This window comes from Ricinus communis, chromosome 7 (genome assembly GCF_019578655.1).
Source record: "Ricinus communis isolate WT05 ecotype wild-type chromosome 7, ASM1957865v1, whole genome shotgun sequence".
Classification (NCBI taxonomy): Eukaryota; Viridiplantae; Streptophyta; class Magnoliopsida; order Malpighiales; family Euphorbiaceae; genus Ricinus; species Ricinus communis.
In genome coordinates this window covers 516,358-536,793 of record NC_063262.1, presented here as the reverse complement: position 1 = coordinate 536,793, position 20,436 = coordinate 516,358, and the positions used below count along the sequence as shown (strand labels likewise).

The 20,436-nt window shown below is 36.9% G+C and overlaps 6 protein-coding genes across 10 annotated transcripts; 2 read left to right on the top strand and 4 right to left on the bottom strand.

The window, feature by feature from the left end:
* Nucleotides 1–109: 109 nt before the first annotated feature.
* LOC8284999 (GDSL esterase/lipase At5g08460) lies at nucleotides 110–2,935 on the bottom strand. Of its 2 annotated transcripts, none has more exons than XM_025157140.2 (5): nucleotides 1,546–2,935; nucleotides 1,217–1,344; nucleotides 867–1,109; nucleotides 531–786; nucleotides 110–445 (listed from the first exon to the last, which is right to left on the bottom strand). In XM_025157140.2, the coding sequence occupies exons 1-5, from the start codon at nucleotides 1,700–1,702 to the stop codon at nucleotides 225–227; spliced, it is 1,005 nt and encodes a 334-aa protein (XP_025012908.1). In that variant the 5' UTR covers nucleotides 1,703–2,935; the 3' UTR covers nucleotides 110–224. The 2 variants fall into 2 exon arrangements, with proteins under 2 accessions (XP_025012908.1, XP_025012907.1); XM_025157139.2 differs by having other exon boundaries at nucleotides 1,429–2,931.
* A 460-nt stretch (nucleotides 2,936–3,395) lies between these two features.
* LOC8285000 (peroxidase 47) lies at nucleotides 3,396–5,288 on the top strand. Its single transcript, XM_002517970.4, has 4 exons — nucleotides 3,396–3,762; nucleotides 3,891–4,079; nucleotides 4,184–4,346; nucleotides 4,582–5,288. The coding sequence occupies exons 1-4, from the start codon at nucleotides 3,541–3,543 to the stop codon at nucleotides 4,959–4,961; spliced, it is 954 nt and encodes a 317-aa protein (XP_002518016.2). The 5' UTR covers nucleotides 3,396–3,540; the 3' UTR covers nucleotides 4,962–5,288.
* A 688-nt stretch (nucleotides 5,289–5,976) lies between these two features.
* Nucleotides 5,977–9,562, top strand: LOC8285001 (vesicle transport protein SFT2B). Its single transcript, XM_002517971.4, has 6 exons — nucleotides 5,977–6,568; nucleotides 6,693–6,746; nucleotides 7,961–8,034; nucleotides 8,360–8,477; nucleotides 8,590–8,648; nucleotides 9,137–9,562. The coding sequence occupies exons 1-6, from the start codon at nucleotides 6,428–6,430 to the stop codon at nucleotides 9,213–9,215; spliced, it is 525 nt and encodes a 174-aa protein (XP_002518017.1). The 5' UTR covers nucleotides 5,977–6,427; the 3' UTR covers nucleotides 9,216–9,562.
* A 1,289-nt stretch (nucleotides 9,563–10,851) lies between these two features.
* On the bottom strand, nucleotides 10,852–14,381 carry LOC8285002 (zinc-finger homeodomain protein 4). Its single transcript, XM_048377139.1, has 2 exons — nucleotides 14,199–14,381; nucleotides 10,852–14,103 (listed from the first exon to the last, which is right to left on the bottom strand). The coding sequence occupies exon 2, from the start codon at nucleotides 11,927–11,929 to the stop codon at nucleotides 11,111–11,113; it is 819 nt and encodes a 272-aa protein (XP_048233096.1). The 5' UTR covers nucleotides 11,930–14,103; nucleotides 14,199–14,381; the 3' UTR covers nucleotides 10,852–11,110.
* A 144-nt stretch (nucleotides 14,382–14,525) lies between these two features.
* LOC8285003 (extradiol ring-cleavage dioxygenase) lies at nucleotides 14,526–15,830 on the bottom strand. Its single transcript, XM_002517973.4, has 3 exons — nucleotides 15,530–15,830; nucleotides 14,998–15,368; nucleotides 14,526–14,891 (listed from the first exon to the last, which is right to left on the bottom strand). The coding sequence occupies exons 1-3, from the start codon at nucleotides 15,764–15,766 to the stop codon at nucleotides 14,699–14,701; spliced, it is 801 nt and encodes a 266-aa protein (XP_002518019.1). The 5' UTR covers nucleotides 15,767–15,830; the 3' UTR covers nucleotides 14,526–14,698.
* Nucleotides 15,831–16,396: 566 nt separating this feature from the next.
* On the bottom strand, nucleotides 16,397–20,403 carry LOC8285004 (N-lysine methyltransferase setd6). Of its 4 annotated transcripts, none has more exons than XR_007216725.1 (6): nucleotides 19,805–20,287; nucleotides 19,533–19,723; nucleotides 19,197–19,377; nucleotides 18,249–18,933; nucleotides 17,089–17,359; nucleotides 16,397–16,864 (listed from the first exon to the last, which is right to left on the bottom strand). XR_007216725.1 is itself a non-coding variant. In XM_002517974.3 (6 exons), exons 1-5 carry the CDS (start codon nucleotides 20,285–20,287, stop codon nucleotides 18,289–18,291), a joined length of 1,416 nt encoding a protein of 471 aa, XP_002518020.1. In that variant the 5' UTR covers nucleotides 20,288–20,403; the 3' UTR covers nucleotides 16,397–16,864; nucleotides 18,249–18,288. The 4 variants fall into 4 exon arrangements, 2 of the variants coding, with proteins under 2 accessions (XP_002518020.1, XP_048233095.1); XR_007216724.1 differs by having other exon boundaries at nucleotides 17,089–17,354; XM_002517974.3 differs by lacking the exon at nucleotides 17,089–17,359 and having other exon boundaries at nucleotides 19,805–20,183; nucleotides 20,268–20,403.
* Between the last annotated feature and the right edge of the window lie 33 nt (nucleotides 20,404–20,436).

Genomic DNA, 20,436 nt, shown 5'->3' with positions numbered 1-20,436 from the left:
CTTTTAGATTGCTAGTTTAAGTGACAAATGTGCTGACTGTCAGAAAGGGGATGTAAGCCTTTTTCAGAAAAAGTTAAATGTCTAAAATTACTTACTCCTCCGGTAGAAATTACTAATTATATGTTTCAATCCTTTATTTGCTACTGAAAATGGATACCCTAATAATAATATATATATATATGCAAATTGTAAGATGTTCAAGAAATTAAGGGGAAAAAGAGAGGCTAAATTAGAGCCATTTGTTTAATGTTAATGGGATAACAATCGGATGGGGGCCCTGAATAAGCTCTCTGGGCCATGATTCGGTTGAAAGCTTGGGTTGGGTGATAAGCATCCCAGAAGACGTATTTATCTCTGTTAAAGCATGGGATTGCAAAGGGAAGGCAAGTTATTAGACCTTCATTCCTTCCAATACCACAGCACCCTCTATCAGTCACTTCAAATCCTGCAACATTTTTTTATATGCTTAATATCATGTTTCTCACTTACTGCACCATAGACACATCACTTATGAATCAAACAGTCATTACCGTAAGAAGAAGGGTTGTCGAGTACATCATTGAACGCTGCATAAGTGTTGCCATAAACAAAAATGGAGTCGGAATGGTTGTGATTCAGTTGATCCACGAGAGACTTGAGCTGCATATTGAAAATTTCAACCCAATCATTAACAAAGGATATACAGTTCCCTGGAGGAGCTAGACCTGTGGCTAATTGATTTGGGATGCATCCTAGTGGACCCACTGCTGTCAAAAAGAACTTCTTTACTCCTAAACTATGCAGCACCTGCAGCAGAACACTAAATTAATTAATAGCATTCTTCATTCTTTTTTTTTTCTGCAGAAGAGTACAGGTTATTTTTGTACCAATATTTGATCTGTGTAGCTTGCAATGAGAAGGTGAGCATAATCTCGAGGGTTGTAAGTGAAACTGGTAGAGTAGAGAGAAGGCATGAGATAATTATTGAGGTAGTCATTGCTTCCTATGTTGATGAGAGCCAAGGACTTTCCCAAATACTCGCTCAGTTTATTGTCATCCATTTGAGCCTTTAATTGGGTTACACTAGTTTTAAAATTTTGCACTTGCTGCCTTAAGGTATATCGATCTCCCTGCATGCATCCAAAATTTTAATTGCTAAATCTATCCTTTTCAATTAATTGAAGAAATTAAGCTGTAAGTAGAGAAAGAATTAAATGAAATTAGTTGATTGTCATACTAGATTTTTTCCAGTGTCATCAAGAATCCCTGCAGCAGCTGAAGCATAATTGACTCCATTAAGAATGCTTGTAATTCCTGTTGCTGTTGCTGCAAAGGGTGGAAGAGGAGGTAGCCCTATCAGATCACCTGCAAATAATTTCAAATACAAGAAAACAAAATTTAGATTTTGCTATATAGAAATATCAATGTAAGACTCCACTATATATATACCTAGAAAGTCGATGATGATTTTTCCATTGGAAAATCTGCCAGTTGGGCCACCATAGTCGATTCCATAAGGGAAATAGTCAGATTTTGCTAAAGCATTAATTAGATAGTTGTTATTACCATCATCTAGTAAGGAGTCTCCAAACACAAACATGGCTGGAATTTGTGATCCCATCACTACTCCACCACTCCCACAGCAGTGAATATTATTATTATTATGAATGCTCGTTATAATTTGCAGTAATCCCAACATGACAGCAATAATCTTCAACTCCATCGATCTTTAATCTTACAACAATTTATGAAAAGAATGCAATAATATAGAAGAGCTTGTTTATAAATGGAGATGTATCTTTCTTGTTTCAAGATAGACTATAAAAAAAGAAAGAAAGGAAAAGTTAGAAACAGAATTGCGCACCTTCTTTCTTTTTCTACATTGAATACGTTTGAATATCAGTTTGTTGAGCATTTTTCGCTTTTGTTCATCATTTGATGTAAAGAATGACAACATATACATCCATGACCATCAACCAGTACGTAACCAATTAAAACTTGAAACACACTACTATGCTATAATTATATATATATATAGCCGCACTTCACACGTTGATGGTGGATAACATGAACTACTATTTATGTCTGAGAATTGAGCTCAGTCATTGCCGCAGTGCCATGTTTCCTAGGCTACCGATTATTGATTTTGTTCCCTACACTGTATGTGATGAACCCTTTGTGTCTTTTATTTCAGATGTAATTGATTTGCAGATGCTAGTTAGATTTCATGTTTGCTATACAATCTGCATGAATCACATTTGGATCATATATATATATATGCCTTAGCAAATCGGGGAGTTTGCTTCGCAGAGCAAATTAATTAATTTATATACAGCTTCCCCATGAGATAGATAATCAACTTAATTATAGTAAACAGTTATATAATACACTTTTAAGAATCTTTCTATCAGAAGCAAGCGCAGAATATTTGGAGTCGTGCGGTTGAACTAGATAGCTAGGTGTCAGCTTTGGTTGAGTTCCCAAATTAGGAGGGAAAACAGAGAGAAATACATACAAATTAATGAAAAATAGCCAATCCCACAACCATAAACAACAAAAACAACAAGAGGTGTCAAAGCACTCCCCTCCCCAAAACATAACTTTTTTATCACTCTCCTATTTCGTGTGGCATATTAAGAAATTGCCTTCACAAAAAGTGAAAGTGAAACCAATATTGCAGAGGGAGGGAGCATTGCATGGTCCATGGAGATGGAGCACCAAGAACAGCTAGCCGACCCAACTTCTAATTAGCGATCTGATCTTGAGGATGATGTGGAAGTGGAGGATACTTGATTGGCAATTCAAGTAAAATAATTGGTTTGCGCGTGACATTCTCCATTTATATTATATTTGCTGTCCTTTCTTTTTCCTTTTCCAGTGCTACGAACGCGCCTCCAGACATATATAATGGAAACCAGCTGCATGCACACTAACCAGTACCACCCACCAATGTTTTGGTTACCTGCTGCTGGACCATATATATATATATATATACACCTAGTTTGGATATATGTCTTTTCTTTGTTGGGTTTCTGTTGAATATATATATATATTACTACTAGTTTAATATGGTATAGCCAAGACTTCTTTAACTAAGAGCTACAATACAAGTGATCATGCACAGGAAGTAAATTAATTTATTCTTGTGGCGGCCATAATTATTCTATTCTTGTAGTTTCTCGACTTATTAAGGAATGTATATTAGTAATGGTGAGAAATTTGGTACGTGTCACCATTAGTACATGCAATCAACATGCAATTATGCTTACTTAAACTATTATCGTATTTGACCATTATATTAGGTGGAAGAAATGACACTCCCACTACCTCCAACTTTTCATTTTATGATCCAATTATTTATGTTTTGGACAACCTTTCTTTTCATGTACACATGTCCATTCACATTTATGCGTATATTTATATATACTAGCGTCTCACCCCTTCTCTCTTCACTCTTCAATCCACCAAATTTCTACTCCTTCAAACTCATCATTTTCCAATCTTCTTCCCCAATCTTGAATTGGTGTGTGTGCTTCTATCTATAAATTCCATCGAAAATTAATGGCAATGGCTAATTATATTCTTGGTGTTTTTTTCTTCATGGAGATGATATTGAGTGGTTTTAGATTTGGGGCAGTGGATGGGCTGAGCATGAACTACTATCTTATGAGCTGCCCCTTTGCTGATCAAATAGTTAAGAACACAGTTACAAGAGCTCTGCAAGACGATCCTACTCTAGCTGCTGCCCTTGTTAGAATGCACTTCCATGACTGCTTTATACAAGTACATATATACCTTCTCTCTCTCTCTCTCTCTTTCACACATACTTACTGCTTCTGCTTCATGTTAATTACGTGTAGTTGGTAAACTCGAAATAGTTTCTGATTATTTGTGCATGTGAAAATTAAAAGGGATGTGATGGTTCTGTCCTCATTGATTCAACAAAAGATAACACAGCAGAAAAGGATTCTCCAGCAAATCTAAGCTTACGAGGCTATGAAGTCATTGATGATGCAAAAGAGCAACTTGAAGAACAATGCCCAGGCGTCGTCTCATGTACTGACATTCTTGCAATAGCTGCTAGAGATGCAGTGTTCTGGGTATGTAATGTCACACTTCCACTTAGTTTTATGCTATTAATTAGAGCACCAACCGAGTAATCTGTAGTGGATAATATATAATTAATTGTGTGAATTGCATGCAGGCAGGGGGTCCATTTTATGAGATACCGAAAGGAAGAAAGGATGGAAGGAGGTCTAAGATAGAAGATACAATCAACTTGCCATTTCCCACCTCCAATGCCAGTGAGCTTATTAGGCAATTTGGGCAGCATGGTTTCACTGCTCAAGAAATGGTTGCCTTGTCTGGTGAGTTAATTATCCTTTAATCATTTCCCAAATCCCTAGTGTATTACAACTGGCAGTTTTTTACTTCTACTTTACTCAGCCCGCCCAACAAACAGTAATCATTGGTGCTGATTAATCATCGATGCTGATTATATATAGATATACATGTCTACCTACCAAATCTCAATGATATGTTACGTATGTCTCACAGTATAATTTATGACTTAATCATCCAATCACGCATTTGGTCGTGCAGGAGCACACACGCTAGGAGTGGCAAGGTGCGCATCATTCAAGAACAGACTGACTAGTGCTGATCCAACAATGGATTCAGACTTTGCAAATACATTGTCCAGAACATGTAGCGGAGGGGACAACGCAGATCAACCCTTTGACATGACAAGAAACACTTTCGACAATTTTTATTTTAATACATTGCAAAGGAAGTCAGGAGTTCTTTTCTCGGACCAGACACTGTACAACAGTCCAAGGACAAGAGGCATAGTGAATGCCTACGCCTTTAATCAAGCCATGTTCTTCCTTGATTTCCAACAGGCAATGCTGAAAATGGGGTTGCTCGATGTTAAGGAAGGATCAAAAGGAGAAGTACGAGAATCTTGCCGCAAAATTAATTAAATCCCAGTAGTGTTGGATGATGGGGTTATCTATATACACAGTACCCCTCTATATATATATATATATAATTGTCATTTAGCTAGCTAGTTTACATTGTGGGTTATGCCAAGTAGCAACCGCTAAATGAAAACTGAAATATTTTCAAGGTACATTATGGAATTGATTGATGTTTCAGTGGACTGAAATAACATAATATAGCTATGTTCTTTTACACAGAGGAATAAACAAAAATAAAAAGGGACGCATTCTGTTATTTCTTTATGTCGATCATAACCGGCAATGACTTGTAGCAAGTTTGATATGAAAAAGTATGAGACATTTTGGTTATTTTCTTTGTCTTAGATATTATCTATTTCGAGCCAAATATGCCACACCCTTATTTCTGGTGCTGAATTGTATGAGAAACTTGCTACTACTTCAATTGAGCCCAATCTTCATTTTTCTGCTATTGATAGTACTCTTATCAATAATGACACTCTTTATCGACAATATTTGGCGGTCTTGTCACTTGACTCGGTATCTCTTATGTAGTGCAATAGTCAATCGATTCATCTCCACTTCTCGCACTATTCATTTTGCAGGTATTATTTAATATGTCAAGGGTGCTCTATTTCATGTAGGACTGACAATTCTTGACACGGCTCGATTAAACGATAAGATATAAAATATAATTAGTTTGGAGTTTATGATAAACATGTTTAGATCTTAAACGAGTAATTAAAACTAGAATTGAACAAATTGATATGTCTAACCCGCAAGTGATACAAATAAACATAGATTAATTTTTTATTTAAACATATATTTTAAAATTTTAATTTATTAAACGGATCAACATTGGTTATTGGTTTTTATTTTTTTATTCTTTCATCTCTTGAAGAATTACAAAGTAAACTGCTGTATTTAGGTCTAGTAGTAAAGCTGAGCATCGAACTCTTGCTGACATTTACCTTTACATTTGACCTCCGATACTCCTATGCTATTGGTTAAAATAGAAGTTGAGGGGTGTTAGAGGTCAAATGTGAAAAATTCAGGGTGGAAAGCCAAGATTTTTATGGTATCAAATACGTTTTTCACTTGATAAACTATTCTGTTATTAAGCTCATTTCCAATTCAATAATGGAAAATGATGCATGTAAACCCTTATGTAAATCGAATCAAGGAAAACCTCATTTGATCAAAGCTGCGATTTATTGAATTCACGGTGTCAAAATTTAATTACTGATAACACAGGAAAGAAAGGACCATTGGGACTACCAGCAGCTTTGATTTTTGGTATTGTTGTTGTGCGATGCGAGGGTGAGTGAGGCCATTGGGATTGGGCAGTTGGTGAGAAATCATAAATCTCTTACAAATGAAGCTATTAACTCTCTATTTCTAAATTACTCGCTTAGAGAAGCAAACAGCAGATCCAATAATTAAATAATAAGATTGAGAATAATAGAGCAACATCAACTGAATTAGGAGAAATGGAGAAAATGAAGGAGGCAATGGAGAAGATGAAGATGCTTGTCGGGCTGGAAGTTGAAGACGAAGAGCCAGCCGCAGCTGAAGAGTCTGCCTCTTTCCTCGACGATTTCAATCGCAACTGTACCCTCTCCACCAAACAGGTTTCCTATTTTTCTTCAATTTCTCGATTAATAGTTACTAATTAATGAAAAATTAGTTTTAATATTACAAAGCTAACACTTTTTTTTTTTTTTCCAAAAAAAAATCTCTTTCACAAATAACCAGAGGCTCTACGGTTTCGCAATATGCTTCTTTTCTGGCTTGGCTTGTACTCTTTTGGTAAGTCAGTTGTACCTTTTCTTTTGCATTATCCCAATACTGTCAGCTAGTGCTTTAGTTTTTCAACTTAAAGATCTGTGCTTGCTTTGCATTTCACTGGCAAACTTGTTTTCCTTTGCTGAGAACAACTTATTTAGGTTCAACAATTACTATTATACTACTCCATTACTTAGTTCTCTATTATTTTTTATCCTTCACAATGATTTTGGACTATTTCCATTAGATGCTGCATACACTCAAGTACCTGTATGTTTTTACAAACGACAAACCGAGATAAACTTAGAGAAGAGATTGAACTCAATGACGTACTTCAAAACTACTTCGATATATATAGGAGTACAAGTTTTATGCTTGTGCTTTCTTAAATAAATAAATTATGAAGATTGGAGATTATCATTCACTACATAACTTTCTTTCTTATGTAACTATGTTCTCATCAGATGTAATTACTAGTGAGAATGTACACCAACTTACCAACGCTTGGACCATTCTATTGAGAGTAATCATAAAACTATACCACTTTTGGCAAAATTTGCAATGGTTGCTGCTTCTTTGGGAAAGTATTATTTGTCTCATAACTTGTTTGTATCCGTCAATTATAGCCAAGAACTAGATCTCCCTTTCCACATAATGATATCATAATTTCGTCTTCGTGTCAAAGGTTTTTTAGTTGTTACAGTAAAATATTCCCACCTTCAAGCTCTGTTTGCAAGCCCATCCTGTAATTCAAAAAGATTCAATTGTTATCCAAAGACTGAGGCCCTGGTTTTAAGCTTATGTATGCTGCAAGTCCTTTACTGATCAGTAATGTTACCATAGAGACTATCAAAGATTGTTAGGCCTCATATACTCGTTTTTTGTTGAATCTACTCTGCCATATTTTAATATTTTCTGAACACACATTAAATTTTGCGTAGAGCCTGAATTCTATCACTAAGTTTAACTTCTTAGTTGGTAGAAATGGTTTAACTATCCTCAATGCATTAATCTTAGATATTTTAAAGTGGGAATATTGCTGAAAGTGAAATACTTTTAGAATATCATGTTTCTCAATGCCACATTGACAATTGTCTCATGTCTTTGACTACTTCAAAGTTTGGAAGTTTTAATTCTTTATTCTTGCTTGTATCACAGAGAGATTAAGGGGCTATTTTTTGTTAATTTCAACATATTGCTGAGCTAATATGCCTTCTCTTCCACATCTCATGTCACAGTCAATGCTGGTGTTTTTCAATCCAGTTAAGTTTGGGATTACATTCACATTTGGCAATTTGCTTTCTCTTGGAAGGTTTGTATTCTGCAAATTGAATCTTTAAAGTTTTCAATATGGTCAATTGTTTCTTGCACAAATTGCACTAAGGTAGTATATGGTTTTTCTCATTTTTAGCTGGAGTATCTTCACCTGCATATAAATAAATGAATAACACAAAGGAAGGGTTGGTTTGTTTGTTTTCTTTTTCCTGTTTGCTTTTTTCTGTGAGTTTTCCATTTAACCTCCATTACCATTGATCATAAGGCAGTCAACAACTAGTGAACTATTTAATTGTTTTCATGAAAGTCTCATGTCTATTATTTTTATATCTGAAATTAAGTTGGAATCTTTTCTATGACAGCACAGCATTTCTTATAGGCCCCAAGCGTCAAGTGACTATGATGCTTGATCCTGTTCGCATATATGCAACAGCCCTATTTCTCGCAAGTATAATAATTGCCTTATTCTGTGCGCTATACGTGAGTTACCCTTTTCTTTTTCTTATGTTCTAATTATAAGTAATTTGTGTCAGCCAAAATAATAATCGACTCATTTATGAAATATTGATATCTCATTGCATCTGATGAACAGGTTCATAACAAGCTTTTGACGCTTTTAGCAATTGTTCTAGAATTTGGCGCACTGGTTTGGTATGTAACAAGTACTCATGTCTTTTTGTAGAGCATGATCACAGCTCAGCATCTACTAGCAAACCAAAGTGCACTGTGGTTCTATTGACAGACCCTCTTATTATTTTATTTGCATGTTGAATCTGAAGTCTAGTGATGTACACAATTTGTGTCTGTTGAGTATCATGTTTTCCCCTGAACAAGAGGTTTTCAAAATTGTTAAGTTTCTTTCTTAAAGTTAGTCTATTGGTCTATTAAATCATGGAAAGGAAAGAACGCTCACTTGGTTGTACATTATTACATGATACTTTTTATATGCTGTACTTTTAAACAGTTCGTTTTAGTAGATTCACCTCATATGTGATCTTTTCAGCCATTGATAAATTTTAGATTTACACGCGTGATCTCACTCATATTGAAGTGAAATGGCTAGGTTTTTTACGAAGAATTAATCCTCGATAGTATGTCTGGTTGTGATCCGTGTAACATTTACTTTTCATGATTTACAGGTATAGTTTGAGCTACATCCCCTTTGCAAGGTCCATGGTTTCAAAGGTCATGTTAGCTTGCTTTGACACTGAATTTTAGGCTGATACATACAATCAGCACAGAGCTCTGAAAATTGGAGTGGAGAGCATAATCATAATTCGGAGTATATGTGCGTGCAGATCTTCTATGGGTGTATTCTAGGAAGGTTAGTCCAACCCAATGTACAAAATTGAGAAGTGATTGGTTTATGTACAAGACACTGAAATTCATTTTCACATTTTAAACATTGGAGTGTAGACAGGGTAACCAAGTAGATTCTTATGAATTTCACCAGCCTGCCACTCTAAGAATGGTTGTTATTCATGTGAGAGGGAGAAACCCAGTGGCGGCGTCTCTTACCTGTAATACCTACTATTCGAACTGTATGAAAGAAGAAAATTGCAGGATCTTCTTGATTAGATGATACATGAAAGTTATCCAACAATTATGGTTCAAACTTGAGGGGACATGGAAACAAAATAGCCAGGCAGTTTGAGTTTTGCAAGCTAATAGCTACCAGTAAATGAAGTCAAAAAGTTAAATTCTTGATAACCAACAAACAGAAGAGAAATTTGTCATGTTGCTAGGGTTATTATTGCAAGAATGCTGCGATTGGCATTTCTTTATTCTCACCTTTGCATAGACATAGACAAGCGGACTACAATTAGTAATCGGCTTAAATCATAATTATTCCAGTCTAAAGCATAAATCATATGATTAAGGCATAAGACAAGATTAAGAAAAAGGAAAGAAATCAAGATTAGCCGTCAAGCAAATCCTCCACCCAATATTATATAGTAAAGATAATATAGGTATTGAGTGCATTAATCGTATTAATATTAGGATTATGGAAGCATCAATTAGTGCCTATGTTTATCATAATTATTATACCCTAATTCTACTTGGCTATTCTTTACCCTTTTTCTAAACCAGGTATCCTAAGATGAGATTGAAGGTGGATTTCAGTCAAGTCCAAGATGTTGCTAGAATTAGTGAAATTTCTGCACATGCACCCCTATGATTAACCACCTAATCATTCCCCCATTTCTATTCACTAGTTTTTCTTTTATTTTTTTCACTAGGGGGCAGAGGCAGAGGACACTTGCTTTCTAATGGTGTTAGATGGGACAATTATATGATTGTGAAATGTGTAGTTGAAACATTTATGGTATAGTAATAGTAGTCAATGTTTTAATTGGAATTAATTAGAAGTGGACAGTTATAGAAGAGAACTGCCTCTCCTCTACAATTAATTCCCACTGAAACCATAACCATAGTTCATAAGCAGGGATGTAAAATCTTTCTAGGCCAACTTTTCTGCACTAAAAGGCCTTCTAATCAGGGGCTCTCCTTTCATTTATAACCATCAAAACTTAATTAGTACCTGTACTTGCAATTCTACTGTAAACGGTTACAGTTACAGACACCTCTACTAAAGGAACTTCCTCTCAACTCAACCATTAACTAAACCGAAGCTTTAGGTCTCTTGCGAGTCAGTGCTTATATATAGAGGACAATAAATTTGGAATTTGGTGATACAGGCTTAATCCCATTTTATTAAAAAGTGTTCTGGAAATCAAAGGCCTACCCATGCATGCAATTACTTTCCTGTAAACCGTTAAAGAAATTCTTTTAAGCAACAGCATCTTTATTTAATCCACTTGTATATAGATAGAAAACATTTAGAGAGGACCGATGGAGCTGGCTAAAACATTTTCCTTTAATTTCTGAAGAGCTATAGAAACAGTCTTCTAGAGTAGATTGCATAACCATAGATTTGTGCCATTACTCAGAATTCTGGCAAATCCAAACCAGAAAGTTTTAACACTACAAAGCATGCAACCAAAGTACATATGTCTTCAGAGAAGGAAGGTCAGAGGAAAGGGTCAAATACATATAAAGAGGGAAAAGAAATGCTCAGTTCAATCTTTGTGGAAGCAGCTTCAATTGGCTTTCTAACTAGCTGCTGACATTTTCTTGGAGAAGTGGTGTTTGTTATTGTGCATCCACACTTTGAGAACTCTCCTTTTGATCCCAATCTCTTGACAAAATCGCTGAACCACTGATTCTTCTAGCTTTTGCATTTTCCATCCAGCCTTCTCTGCAAAGTTGCGCATTTTTTGCTTTTGTTCTTCCGTGAACTTCGTCCTGAACCTCTTCTTGAGCTTCTGATCAACTTGCCTGATAGCCACAACTGCACCATCTTCATTATCATCATCATAATCCTTCTCATCAGACTCTGAAGGGACTGAACCACTTGTGTAAGAGACTATCATTGGTTGATTCGGCGGTGGCCTTGAGGAAAGCAAGGCATTTATAGGAAACCCTTGTGGTGATCCAATTATATTACTATGATGGCCCAAAATAAATCTACCTCCAGGATTGTGAAGGACAGGAGAGTGAAACAGATCAATTGCAGATTCGCCCTCTATCTCCTTCCTGTGGAAGTTTCTATGGCAGTTGCAAGCTGAGCACTTGAGGGCCTCAAGGCTGCCTTGTTCACCACTAGGCATGAACTCACCGCACCCATCTGTTGCATTCCCACCCATAGGAGCAGCATGGTTCTTGAGGCATTCCTTGTACCTCACCACCACATTCTTGTAGGGTCTTTGATCCTCCAGCAAGCTCGAATGGGTAGGTACACTGTAAGGTATTTGGGATGCTGGTGATGAAGTGATAAGGATGTGGCCATTTCCACCTGCACAGCTGCTGTTTCTTGGGGTTGGCATGTCCTTTTGCGGGCTCAAGTGGTTCATCTCTTTTTCTCCCTCCATATTATACAATTGAATGGCGTACTTTGGCAGTTAGTCACCTATATAATTCAATCTCAAAGGTAACTTGTCTTTGTGATTAAGAGGCTTAAAAGTCTTCTTGAAAAAGTGCAAACTTTGCTGCTTCTTTTTTTTTTTTTTAAATTTGTGTGTTTTTAAAAAAATAAAATTAGTGCAAGATGAGAAGGACAGGAAGAGATTTTAATGAGAAAATCAGTTAGAGAAGAAGACAAGAGGGAAGTGGGGGGGTGGGATAGCTGTAATGGAAATGGCAGAACAATGGTAAGAGGAAGATAATGAATAAGAGAGTAGTAATTGAAGAAAGTTAGCATTGGATTCTTCTTTGGAAGAAGTTGAGCTTAAATGTTTCTGATGCTGAGGATAACATATATTCAGTACTATGCTTTTATGAAGAGAGAGAGAGAAAGAGAGAGAGAGAGAGAGAATAGAAGAAGGATTTGAATAAATAAGAGGTTGTTTCAAGAGGTTAATTTTGCAAGTGAAGCAACAAACAAACAAACTAGAGCTTCTCTATAGGATATATATAATATTAAAGAAAGAGTGAAGGGATGGCTTAGGATTGAAGGGATGCAATGAAAAGTTTAATGGTGGATTTAGTTAATAAAGCAACTAACAGCCTACTATGGTTGTCTGTATATTTATATTTATTTGAAGAGAAGAGAGACCGACATTTTGATAATAGTAACAGAATTTAAAATATAAATTGGGTTACTTGGCTTCGCTTGCAACCATCACTCTTCTATCTATCTAACCAAAAGCTTAGGCTGTGTTTACAACTCTGCAACTTCTCAGGGCGACAGGTCATTACAGTACCCCTCCCACAAATACATGTGTTTCAAGACTACTACCAGCCAATCAATCTCTTATTTGTATTAATAATCAAAGTTAAGTGGAAGGATAATAAGTTCCTGTAAATGAAGGTCTAATGCAAGAGAATTCTATCCTTGAAAAGAAGAAGGAGCATCCTTCTCTATTTCCACCTCCAAACAAACAGTCAACTCTTACAGTAGAGGATAAATGAACGTACGACTCTGCTCCAGTTCCGAAACCTTTGATCTTCTTTCATCCAAAATCCAGCAATCAGCCCAACACCTCCATAATCGGGTTGGGACATTACATTTGTTTTGGAGCATAACATCCTCGTCCCAGTTCCGATAATTTTTGCAGTGAAATGGGTCCCGATCATATATTTGCGTCATACAAGCCCAACTCATTTGACGGGTTGGATAATCAGAGACTTAATACTACAGAAATGGGCCACTCCACTCCACCCCGTCTGCTTGATGATACTACTGAGCCACAGTTCAGGTGGCGGGTACATATCTATACCATGGAGTTGGGGTACTCGTGTTGCCATGGCCCATTAGAGGCGATCAACACTATGCCAAGTCGGTTGATACTGATACTCATCTCAAGCTGAATGGAGAAGGCCAAATTGAGAGATAATGGTTTCCCAGCAAATCCTCAGGCTGCATTGGACGCTTTCAACAACATTTCTTTTCTACACCATCCACCAAAACATACAGTTAATTACAAGCAGACAGTAACTTTCAGTATAGCAGGTCTTCAATTCTACAACCAGATTCTTTTGCAAGTTATTTTGATGTTAGCAAATACATGAGAATCCGAGCCGCATCTTTTCAATTTTACCGCATGTCCCAACCTTTAGTTTGTCAGTTAGCCTGCATGTCATAAGCTAAGGGGTTTACCCTCAAGAGTGCAGAAAGTGACAAGCCTTGAGTTAATTATGGCCAACAATATTTGACAGTCTGGCTAAGATTGACACAAACGTTAACAATACGAATGCCAACCCAGGCATAGGACAAAGGAATATTTTTAGGCTCTTTAGATTGAGGTATTTAGGGAGAAGAGAAAAAAAGAAAAAAGAGGTAAAACGTCGACATAGCATCTCCTGTCCTTTTGGATTATACTGCAAGCTAAATGATCCATCTACCGACCACAATATTTGCCTTCTAAGGAGACTTTAACCATGGATGAGTTTTTACGATTGCCCACAGAATTAGGAAAAGGACCAATAGGTCGAGTTGGGGATTATCTGTAGCATGTTCATACAGGCATCAAGATTAGTGAGATTTCGCATCAATACATACACCTTCATCGGGTCAGCTTATCCCGAGAATTGACAGGTTTTTAAGCTTCAAAAGCAAGAAGTACACTAGTGAGATCATTATACTTCTATAGCTACTTAGAGAAGAGAGCTCAAGAATCCAACTGTTTTTAGGTAGCAGACCTGGAGTGGAAGCTTGTTTCCAGAGGGGTAAAGGAGCAATACGTTTATAAGTTGTTGATGGAGACCACATACCACGTGAGCTTAGAAATTGAAAGACATATTAGCTTTCTACTTGAAGGATGTGGCCTGTCAAAAGATTTTTCATGCAGGCAAGGTTTTCAGAGACTTGCTAGCAAAACCCACAAAGGAAAGACGGACCTGGATTGCCAAGACCGGATTCCCGTTTTAGAAGAATCTAACGGCTAGCTCCTCTCTGAAGACAGCATATTTGAATACATAGGGCAGCATGTAGCCCCAATTTTCATTCAAGATTAAATGCATTACCACTGGAAACAACCGAGACTTCTGATGCATTGATCAGTACAAAGCATGACAACAAAATTAATAATAACGATAAGACTGACATCATACAAACACAAAAGCTTATTGGATTGATCGGATTTAATTTTGTCCTAGTAAGGCGCATGTAAGGCTATAACACAAAGTAGGTACAATGAAATTCAATTGTCTGATGTGAACTGGTAAGAAGCATAAGAAAGGCTACCATTGCTCCAGCTGTGGTGCACGAGTTTGGCCTTGGCATTTTCACCTGCAGCACCCATAGCCACATGCAGCGGATAAAAGTGGTCTGGCCAAGGATGAGCTGTCTTCGCGTGTGGAGCCTTCATATCGAAGTGATTGACATCTTCGTATCTATGGGGAAACGAGTAAGATACATAGGTGCAGAATTGTTAGAAAAAAGGTAGCTTGTGGCAACATGTTTAAGAGGGCTGCAGAAAGTGGAACAAATATTTAGTACCGTCCTTGAAGAAGAGCATCTTGAAGCCAGGAATCAAATTGCAAAGCCCAGGAAGGAGGGGGAGTGCCATGGGGTTGAATGGCCCTTAAATTGTGAGTAGTAGAACCTGAACCAATGATGAGGACGCCATCCTCCTTGAGAGGGGATAAAGCCCTGCCCATGTTATAGTGGTAGGTGGCATCTTTATCAGACTGAATAGAGAGTTGACACACAGGGATATCAGCCTCCGGATACATGAACATCAATGGAACCCAAGCACCATGATCAAGGCCTCTTTTCTTATCCTCATCAACACGCTTAAATCCAGACTCCACCAGCAATTCCTTCACCCTCTTTGCTAAATCGGGAGCTCCTGGTGGAGTATACTTGAGCTGGTATTAGAAAGAAGAAGAGGAAGAGATTATTATTATTATTATTATTTTCTAAAAAAACGCATTTGTCGAGAAGGAAATGAAAATAAAATTGGAAGAGAAACATGGAAGTGCTTAGCAGGCGTGAATGAATGAATGGAAGTCATTAAATTTTTCGTTACCTTGTACATGGGGTCAGGGAAGCCATAGAAGTCGTAGATGGTGTCGTTGAGAGGAACGAGATTAACGGCGGGGTGAGGGGTGTCCCAGTGGCCGGAGATCATGAGGATGGCATTGGGCCTTTGTTTGAAGGTAGCATTGGTCCAGGATTGGAAGAAATGTCTAGCCTGTATGCTCTCGTCAATAGACATCATCGGAGAGCCATGAGATAAGTAAAACGTTTCCCTCACCACTCCCATTCTCTGATTCAGGATCAAAAGGAAGCCGACTTTTGCAGATGAATTAGTATTAAATAAATAAACAAACAAATGAGGACAAAATGGAAAGTTGCGTATTTATGTATTACTTACGGTTACGGACCAATTTCTTATTATATTGCGTAATATCGTATGGGCCTGAGCTTTGCTTTTCTCCCTACGCCCGCATATTCTAATTTTGGCCCACACCAAACATTATTCTTTTGGAAAGATATATTTTAATTTTTTTAAGTAATAATTTTAATTGTCTTTTGATTTTTTTTTTTTTATATATATATTATTTTTAATATAACAACCAAAAACAATTACACTGTAAATTAAAAAGAAAAAAATTAGAACAATGCAAATTATCACATATTGGGCTCCCATTAGGTGATTCCATCCATCAATTTTGGTAACATATATTTAAATCTATTTTGTATTTTCTAATTTCTAATGCATGTTATATTGGATAAATAGTTATACCAATGTAATGCCTCTTCTCCCCTAATTCCTGATTTGAGGACTACAATACAACAGAAACAAGTGCTCCTTCTTTTCTGAAGCAGCAAAAGGAACCAATTACACCTACTTTTAACATTGATCACCAAACAACTCACTTCCACACCAATATAATAAAATATTAGACGGTAGATTTCTGTCTCTAACTTTCAGGACTTCCACACAAGAAAAGAAGAACTCATTGCAAGTGCGCACACACTGCCACACTTGTGTATCAGAAATCGCCACTATGTCTGTGAGCAGATTTGCTGCAACATCCGTAATTGCTTTTCATAAATAAAAGGGTTTCATAGGATAAACAACCACATAATTTTTCTTTAACAATTCCTCATTCTCAAAATAATACAACCACCTCTACATTATATAAAGAAACCAATCGATCCTCAACCAACTATCTTTTGCATTCAGAAAAGACATACCATGCCCATACCTTTCCTCGAATCTCCCTCCTTAAAAGGGTCTCGTTTCCCTTCAAAAGCTTAACTCCCAAAAACAACAACAGCCATAGTGACTTGCTCCCTTTCCCATTTAGACAGCAAACTAGCAGCATCTCTATTAATTGAGGATATCAATCAGGACCTAGCAACCAATCCAACAGAAAATCAGTTGAGCACGCCTTTATGCAAATATTTTAAATTTCTACGCATCTCCTGACACACTTGTAATGCAAGAGACCCGATTTTGTTGTGACGACTAAAACATTCCAACTTAGTACAAAATCAAAGCCGGGAGAAAATGAATATGACTAAAATGACAAATACAAGTAATAATATGACATATAAAACTGGAACGCCATCTCCTACATTTCATATGAGTTGAATAAGAAGCTCACGTGCTTTCGTGCACAATTACCATGCGACATCAATGATCATGTTAGAGTCCATTCTAGAGATCCATCGTCGGCAACCTTACCTTTCATTAAAGGTTCACTCTCAAAGGGGGCACCTTATCGCTTACAGCTCCCTACTTTACAAATGTCATTGACTCAATCCCATGATATTTTGATCTCATATGAACAACCTTACAGCTGTGCCAATACTCAGGCTCTTTTCCTCAGATTCATTAGAAACTTTCCTTTCAGACAAAAGCGAATGTCAACTTTAAATTATCCTCCATATGAAATAAAGGGCACATATTATACCGTGTGCATGGTTGATAGAATCTTACGATTCGACTCGATTTGATTCCCTACGCTAGTGAGTTGAATCTATAAAGTGAATCAGTATGGACATGAATTGTTGCCGAATCAAGCCATTCACTAACAAATCAGCAAATTGCTATGATTCGATTGATTCTGTCCACTTGTACCTTATCATTTTGTACCACTCAATAGATTTAAATATCAAAATTCAATTGCAATTTAATTGTGAAAATAGCCTCTAAACCCTTCTCCAAGACATTAGAAGTGAGATTATTATTAAAAAGCCCAAAAAAAAAAAATCATAGATAAACAAATCATAAACATTCAAATAATTCATATTTTTATGTGAATTTACACCTTCTACTTCTATTCTGATATCCCCCCTACTGAATAGGTTTGTAAGTTTTTTTTGCATATTCCTTGATTATATATATATATATATATATATATATGTATTACTCATAGTACCATGTTTTACTATCAAATTAGTATGAGATACGCCTTTCAAAACTAATGTATATAAGCATTTGTATTTTAGAATAATTCACAACAGTGAGGCTTTGACCTACATTGCTTACCTTAGAGGCAAGAATGTCTCTATTTGGCCATCTGATCCTCTATAGTTATCAAAATGTTTCATGTGGATATACATTTTATTCAATTCATTTTATTAATCTAGATTGAATCATAAGATTCCATTCAATTCTCAATTCCCAACTAATTGAATGTTGATCCCAATTAAAAAAAATAAAGGATTTCGATTTTTGCCGTGAATCTTGATTTGACAACTATGATTATATTTAAGAGAAGAAATTATTTTACCTCAGTTCCTCTTCAATCGCTTTCTCTTTCTCTCAGTTGCTCACTTAGCAGTTTTCAATAAATCAGCACCAAATCCAACAGCAGCATAAGTTCTAAGTTTCTCAAGAATCCTCCTCTCACTCACACGCAACATGAGAGCATGGTACAACTTTCTATCTTTCTCACTACACTTTTCCAGTGCTTCAATATCATCCTTTATTGAACTTAAACCATACAGACTCTCCCTCTTGTCAGCAAGCCAGAAAAGAGCACTACAAACACTTTCTGTCAGCAATAAATCTTTATTTATTTCTGAACCTTTATCCAGCGTGATATAACCTTTTTCTGAAAGAGTCGTGCTGATGGATTCTTTATGGTTATTTGCAGTTGAAACAGCTATATCCATTTTACAATAGTCATCCTCTGCTAACAACATTACGTACAACAAAATCAACAAGTCAACTTGTGGATCCCCATCAAATGAGATCTCAAAGTATTCAGCATTCTCACTAACACATCCAGAGTAACCTAATTTTCTCCAAAGGGACAACCTTGCCCTGGTATACCGGTCAGAGAACAACGATGAACTCCATTTAAATACCAAGTCCAAGTCAATATTGACAATGTCGTATGGATTATCTGGCTCTGTGAATCCATATCTATGGAGCAATCCAGCATTACCTGCTGATCCATATGTATTAAAGACCTGGAGGAGATAAAGAAAAGGGTTTTCCTTTAATTTTCTCGCCCCACAACAGGGCAGGGATATAATTAAAAGAAAATTACATGAGGTAGTCAACAAGAGTCAGGACTGGAATATAACTATCTCAAATCTCAAATCAACCCAGCATGCATTTGCCGATTATTTATGAGGAAAAAAGATCTTCAAATTATTAAAAGTGAATTTTAAGAATTTATTGGATAAACTAAATGAACCTAGTACGAATTAGGGAAGAAGAGAAGACAGACCTCAGCTCCAGATTTGACATCTTTGACCATAATCATTTCCAAGATCTCGCGATCATCCGAGGGTACTTCATCAACAGTATTTTCAGTAAAAGAATGGTTGCCATTGCTGTTGTCATCAGAGTCAGAATCAGACGAACCACAGGTAAAGTGCACATCCTCAGCACCGGTCTTGTGATTAAAGCTGTATTATATTTTAATGAAAAATAATGATTCAACACAAGAAGCATGAGGATAGTAACAAGTCATTGGGAACATCCTCAGAAAAATCTAGGAAAAGCACCCAACACATTTGTATGAAGATAATATGTCTAAAAAGGAAGAAAAAGGAGTACATACAGGTCAGCCAAAGGAACCATCCCAATCCCATGATAGTCATCAATTTGAAAAGATCGAGAAGCAATAAGAGTTCTTGCAGCAAAATATTGGTGAGCACCAAAATATTGAGGGTTAAGATGATGAACATCAACCAGAGGCAATATACACTCCTTCCAATCATCATATATAAGAGCTTTGTCTTCTTTCACTATCTGCCTACAAGTATAATAGTAGAATAAAAATTACAACCCTTCTAATAAACCCACTGACATTGTTCAGTGCAGCAATATTACCTTATGGAGCTCGGTACCAGAAAGAAAGTAATCGACCTCATCAAGAGTCCAAACCAAAGGCAAGCATTCGCTGTCGGGCAAGAGGTGAAGATAGGAAGCCCAAGGAGAGAGGTGGCCCAAACTGATCTCGTACATAAGAGCAAAGGATAGGCCCAAGCAACCGGTAAAGCTGGTGGCTTCGATTATATGGCGGGCGCCAGAGGTCCTGGAGGTGAGGCAGGCGGCCTTCGGAATGGAGGCAACCACCTCTCCTTCCTTCAAAGCCCTAAGTGCTTTAACGAAAATGCCATCTTGGTCGGGAGCGTCAATCAATTCGAGAGCATCGCTGCACCATGAGATCCCTTGGGACTTCATCCAACGCTTGAATGCCCTCAATCGCCTGCTTTTAATATTATTATTGTTATTAAATAATTGTGATACAGGATTAATAAATAAATAAATAAAATCGAAAAGAAATGAGTACCTGGTGGTGCTGGAAGCCATGAGCAGCAGATGAAGTTTGAGGCAGGTTCGGCGGGAGGGATTCTTTAAACAGTACTTGGATTGGACGACGACGATGATGACGATTGTCTTATAGGGTTGTTCATTGGAACCCAACCCAAACCACCAAAGTAAATGGGCCCCAGTGGGCC